Source organism: Aulonocara stuartgranti (assembly GCF_965226115.1).
Source record: "Aulonocara stuartgranti genome assembly, chromosome: 2".
In the NCBI taxonomy this organism is placed as follows: domain Eukaryota; kingdom Metazoa; phylum Chordata; class Actinopteri; order Cichliformes; family Cichlidae; genus Aulonocara; species Aulonocara stuartgranti.
This window is the reverse complement of record NC_138940.1, coordinates 26,320,622-26,326,684: the sequence shown is the minus strand read 5'-3', so window position 1 is coordinate 26,326,684 and position 6,063 is coordinate 26,320,622. Positions and strand designations below refer to the sequence as shown.

Genomic DNA, 6,063 nt, shown 5'->3' with positions numbered 1-6,063 from the left:
AGCCTTGTGGGCCTTGTATTTCTTTTTACTGCTTGGACAATCACGCTTGATATGTCCTTCCTTCCCACATTTGTAACATCTCCATGAGTCGGAGCTGTTTGCTCCCACTATTTTTGATACACTCTGTTCATTTCTATGCATCTGAGATGACATCGCTGATACACTACTGGACACAGTGGTGTTGTCAGTAAGCACTCGCTTTTGTTCCTCATTTATCAAGGCTTGTTGAACGAACTGTAGTGTCAGACTGTCCATCTTTGTCTCCAAAGCAGTAACAACAGTTGCATAGCTGGGTGGCAAACTACCTAGAAGGGTGACAATTTGATCTTCCTCTTCAATTACAGAACCTATTGCCCCTAGCTGATCAGTAAGTTCCTTCATCCTCTTTAAATGATCATTGAGATGTTCTCCTTCCTTCATTTCCACACCGGAAGTACTTCTTCTTCAGAAATAGCTTGTTAGCAACAGTATCTCTTTCAAACTGTGCTTTTAGCATCTCCCATGCTTCTTTGGGGGGTCTTACAGTTTGTTATCAAGTACAATTGGGGTGTACTTACATTCAGTACCAGCACTGAAAATGCCTTTTCTTTCTTCCGTTCAAATTCAGCTCGCGCTTGGGCATTAGCATCCGCAGCTAACTGCTCCGTCTCCTGTACCATACCCCCACAGTCCTTTTGCCTTCAACAGGTGCTCCAGTTGAAATTTCCACGTTGCCCAATTCTCTGGTCCGCTCAGCTTGTCAATAAACAGTCTATCTTCTATTGTGAATCCCACAATTCTGTTTATGACTCCCAAAAGAAAACGTGTTAGCAGCTTCCCTTGGCGACCTCTGGGCCCATAACCTGATGTTTTTAACGAACACCTTTTATTGCTTGTAATGCACAGACACACCAACAGAGGGCAGTAATATCTCTTCAACATACATTGTAAAATTACTATTACAACAGGGGAAACCCCCACGACTCTCCACTGCTTCCACAAAGTAACCTCCGATAACCTTTGGGTCACTGTTAGTGTGTGCGGCCCGCAGCCAAATGATGTTGCGTGAGAAACCGTCGATGCATCCATTAATACATATCCCATATGGCTTTAGTTTGTCATAAGAGTCTATGTGCCACACAAAGTTAGGCCCCTGAGCAAAATATTGCCTCCTTCTGAGACGTCTGGTCTGGCGAACCTGGGAACCTACTGGGTCCAGTAAAGAGATGAGGATCCTGACGTCTTCTTTCCTGATCGCAATGCCGTGTTGTTTGCACTTTGTAAACATCCACCGATAACCGTGATCCTTCCCAGGCCCTTGCAGTTGGTTCACAATAAAATCTATCCCGGCGTCCAGGTCGTACTTACGTCTGTAAAGCGACTTGGCTCTCAATATCCGGTTTAAATGTCTCTCCGTAATGATGGTTCCTTGCATTGCCAGGCTTTTCAAAATGCATTTGTAGCTCATTCCCAGCCTGAAATAAAACTCAATCAGACTGTCTCTGTCCATGGTGTATTTAGCCTACTCTTATGCTTATGTCTCTACGCAGCTGTCCAGGAATTCTATCAATAAGATGTGCTCACGTTATCTATTTCGTGGCCACAAATGCGTAATTCGTTGCCACGTTATACCCAATTCGTGCCCACAAATTAGCATTTCGTGCGCACCTTATACCTATTTCGTGCCCTCGAAATAGTATTTCATGGCCACAAATAAGTATTTCGTGGGCACGTTATACCTATTTCGTGCCCTCGAAGTAGTATTTTGTGGCCACAATTTATTTATTTTTTGGACTATGTCATCAGAGGGGCTCCGTAGATTCAAGTCTAACCAGAAACTAACCTCTCATGTGGTATCGCTAAAACACTGGAGTGTTGACTTTTCTGTGGGACTCTGTACAATAATAAAACGGTTATCTACAACTTTATTGTACACACATGAATAATACTTTGCGGTTAATGGGGAACAAAATGGGTAGAAAAGGAAGTCATAGTGAGGGCCAGTTTCCACTTTTTATCTCTGAAGTGCTTGTTAATTTATCACAACATCCATCCATCTTCTTCTACTTGTGTAATTCAACAAGGAGAGCTGGACGCCAATCCAAGCTAGTGAGAAGTGAGGTGCACAGGGTGACAGCACATCACAATACACCCGTTTATAAGGGAAACCTAGATAGTACTGGGTTGTTGCTGCACAGCCACGACGTGAATCCTCTGTTCTGCCACATCTCAAAGGTGCTCTGTTTGATTGTGACTGCAGAGGCCGTTTGAGTACAGTGAACTCATTGACAAGCTTCATGATAAGGTCAATGGTCATAGAGGGAAAGAGGAATAGATATGGTCAGCAACATTACTCAGGTAGACTATGCTCAGTTGCTACTAGAAAACATCCCACATACCATTAAATCACTGCCAGCTTGAACTGTTAATTCAAGGCGGGATGGATCCATGCTTTAAACAGCATAAACAGCATGCTGTTTATGCCACCAGAAATCAAAATTTATCAGGGCAGTTAACCTTCTCCTAACCTTCTATTGAGCAGTTTAGCCTCAGTTTCCTGTTGACATTAGCCACACCCGGCGTGGTCTTCTGCTGCTGTAGTCCATCCGCTTCGAGTTCTGAAGTGTTGTACCTTCAGATATGCTCATCTGCATACTTTGGGTTTAACACGCGAATATTTGAATTACTGTTGCCTTCCCAGCTTAAAGCAGTCTGACCATTCCCCTATATCACCAATAAGACATTTTTTCCTCCAGAGAAATTTGAGATATTTTATCTTTTTCTAGGGATGGCCATGCAGGAAAATCCCAGTAGATCAGCAGTTTCTGAAGTACTCAGACCACATTCGAAGTCACTTAAATCACCTTTTCCCCCCTCTTATCCTGCGTTTACCTTTGGGAGGATCTTTCACAATGACACGACTGTCAGGCTTGTGAGTGTATGGAAATAAAAGTTTAATATACAAGCATTTACCTAAACAAACACATTTCTCTTCTTGAGCAATACAGTTTGGAGAGCATAATGTTTTGTTGTGATCATATAGTCTTTAAAAAGAAGAAAAAACATTTAATGCTCAGACAGGGTCAAATCCCAGCTGTGATCTCTCGCCACGACTTTCTGTCTGTAATGTCATCCAACTTATGGTTTCTTAGGTTTGGCTTTAGGGACCACTTTAATGGTTGTGGATGCTGATTTGGCTCCTTGCATGTTCTGAGCAGTGCAGGTGTACGTTCCTTGGTCCACGTCTCTAACTTCATCCACGAGGAGCACAGACTGAGACTGCTGCTGAGCAGTTCCTCCACTGACCGGAATAACACTCTCCTGTGTGTATGGAGGTCTCCCAATCTGGACCAAGCATAGGAACACACACACACACACACACACACACACACACACACACACACACACACACACACACAGCACAGGAGTAAACATTACAATGAGTTATCATGTTGCAGTTTATTTCCTCATGGCTCACCAATAAAGACATATCTATTATATTCCTGTTTAAAGGGGATAAGGTTCAGGCAGTCCATAGGTTGAATACTTTTTGACTAATAATAAACTCGCTAAAAAGGCAACGGAAGCTAAACCGACTGAAGATATTTGCCAACTGCAGGACTTTTTTTGAGTAGTATTTCAGTTCACAACCTAGAATTCATGTTCATACTATTTCAGAAAGAAAGCTTATTAGAATTAATACAAAAGCCATACAGAACTAAGCTAAGTTTGTATTAAAGCATACAAGCCCTGTTTCCACGAGTGTCTGACCTCTTGTCCTGGGTAATCCCAGGTGAACTCTATGGCCACGTCTCGTTCTCCCATCGCAGAGCAGGTGACACGTAGATTCTCCCCCACAGTCACTGTGCTCGGTGACGCTTGGATCACTGGAGCGGGAGGAGCCCTAGGATCTGAGAGCAAATGTGATGTATTAGTAAGTAAAATGTTGTGTCGTCACCAGTAATCCTGTAATTAAGGGTAATTTTCATCCTTAATTTTCAAAAGTTTTCATTGATTTACAATAAAAAAAAAACCATAAATTCTAAAATTCTGAAAAAATTTCTAAAATTTTGAAAACGTGAACTCACAGTTAACATAGATGAGCATGTACTTCATAGAGCTCTGCCGCAGGTTTCCCAGACTGGCAACACAGTACAAAGCTCCGGCATGATATGGCCGAGGTCGATGGATTGTGAAGCCCTTCTTGACATCAAAGGAGATCTCCCTCCTGTCCACGTCCAGCTCCACAGGTGGGTACTCACGGTGCAGAGTTACTTTAGCCTCAGGTGACGTCACCTGGCAGGGTAGGACTGTAGGCCAGTTGCTCCTCAGCTGAATCACCTTGTAATAGTCAGACGATGGAACAAATAGTTCTTGTGGATCTGGTCCGTACAGAGAGGCGATATGGCAGATTTATGATAAGATTATTAGAATGTAAAAAAGATTCCTGTCAAGTCTGCAGTTCAGAGAAATGCAAGCCTAAGCATCAATAAAATGTATTAATCACACCTGGAAAAAAGACGAAGACTTTAACAGCTTTGCTGTATTCCTTCCTGCAGTCAGTGTCTTCACAGTACATTGGGTAGCATGTGTACTCCCCCGTGTCTGCACCAGTGGTGTTGACCAACGTCAGAACCCCATATCGCTCATACTGGACAATTCTGCACAGCCAGAGCAAAAAGGAGCGAAAGAACACATTTACTTCCTTACTTACTCAAGCTTATACTGCACTTTATGAGTAAAGATCTGTAGACATGAAAAGTTACCTGAGCCTCCCATCATTATCCTCCTCCAGGTATGGGGGGACGCTCCACTGCACAGGTTTGCCCCTGCACCTCAGCTCCAGAGTATCTCCTGTTTGCACATTTATGGTCTCACCCACCTTCTTAAACTTCCCTTTGTTTAACACCTTTATTAGTCAGACACAGACATGTACTTTAGTCGTGAACTTTGCAAAATCAAAAAGTTAATTTATAACAAACGTAATACCTGCGTGAGGAGGGTCTGCTCTGCACGTGCAGCTTTGACCTTCGGTTTGACTGTTATCGTTCTGGGCCCTTTGTTTGTTGATTTCTCATGCTTTGGTTTCCTTGGCTTTGGTGTCCTTCCCGGAACAGCCTTCTGCTCTTGGGCATCTTTTTGGCAATATTATACACAGTACGCAGAGCACATGTTTCAGAATATTTTACAAACAAAGACAAGGCTGCTACAAGTGAGAAAAAAAGTATCATTTTTGCTTCTAGAATAAGCCACATTGTGCAAAAGACAGAAAGAAAATTGCCCTCCTCACCAAATCTATGAATATCACGTTCACCGAATTGGATGACAAGGGACTAATGTCACTTACCCAACTCGAAGATTAAGGCACAAGTAAGGAGAGCAATGAGTACCAGCCTCCACTTTGACCCAGACATGTTCGCCAAAGGCATGGCTGATGAGCTGATTGTTAGTTCATGGAGTTCAACCCAGAGAAATATACAACAGAAATGAAAAGGAGAGAAGAAGAAAGAGAAGGAAGGAGGAGGGCAAAGCTTGCAAAGTGAGCAGTCTGCTGTTTATTAGAGTCACGCAAATTCCTTTTCCTCGGAGTGGTATTAGTACCCTAAATTCCATCAGTGTGGCTCAATGGAGGCTTTCAAGCCTGTCCGAACCAATGAGGGTCCAGAGAATGAGGCCCCTCCAATCTGGAATGGCACAGCCTGTTTATTTAGCTGCCGGACTGTAAGTGTACTAGCAGCATGAGTCTGAGCCTCAGAAACACTGCCTGGAAAAGGAGCATTTGGTGTTTAATACACTTTATGTCCTTCATTACTGTTTTTTATGGGTAAATAAAAGTTTTGTCTCAGTTAGCTCTAGAATAATATGTTGTTGTTTTTTAAATATGCCTGAAAGATTTGCACCTAAAATATTCACACATTACTTAAAGTACATTTTTGAGATGTCGGATGCAGTGGAAACAATGTAAACCTTTCCTTGTGAGTGGCCAGCTAAGCTGTGATTTTGAACATGACCGCTATAAGCTTCTTTTCAAAGGTCCTTTTGTTCTCAGTCGACTCTAAATAGTGAGCCATATCTGCTTCTTTG

The 6,063-nt window shown here is 42.7% G+C and overlaps 1 protein-coding gene across 1 annotated transcript; it reads right to left on the bottom strand.

The window, feature by feature from the left end:
* Positions 1–2,916: 2,916 nt before the first annotated feature.
* On the bottom strand, positions 2,917–5,614 carry LOC309713542 (platelet-derived growth factor receptor-like protein). The gene is made up of 7 exons (XM_082545266.1): positions 5,327–5,614; positions 4,969–5,114; positions 4,746–4,888; positions 4,489–4,640; positions 4,068–4,361; positions 3,751–3,890; positions 2,917–3,324 (listed from the first exon to the last, which is right to left on the bottom strand). Exons 1-7 carry the CDS (start codon positions 5,406–5,408, stop codon positions 3,118–3,120), a joined length of 1,164 nt encoding a protein of 387 aa, XP_082401392.1. The 5' UTR covers positions 5,409–5,614; the 3' UTR covers positions 2,917–3,117.
* Between the last annotated feature and the right edge of the window lie 449 nt (positions 5,615–6,063).

Excerpts from the sequence above, each read along its gene's own strand:
- LOC309713542 (XM_082545266.1), bottom strand. The coding sequence starts at position 5,408 with ATGCCTTTGGCGAACATGTCTGGGTCAAAGTGGAGGCTGGTACTCATT. Across the intron at positions 5,115-5,326 it reads TGCCTTAATCTTCGAGTTGG|ATGCCCAAGAGCAGAAGGCT; the intron begins GTAAGTGACATT and ends ATTGCCAAAAAG. Across the intron at positions 4,641-4,745 it reads GATAATGATGGGAGGCTCAG|AATTGTCCAGTATGAGCGAT; the intron begins GTAACTTTTCAT and ends CTGGCTGTGCAG.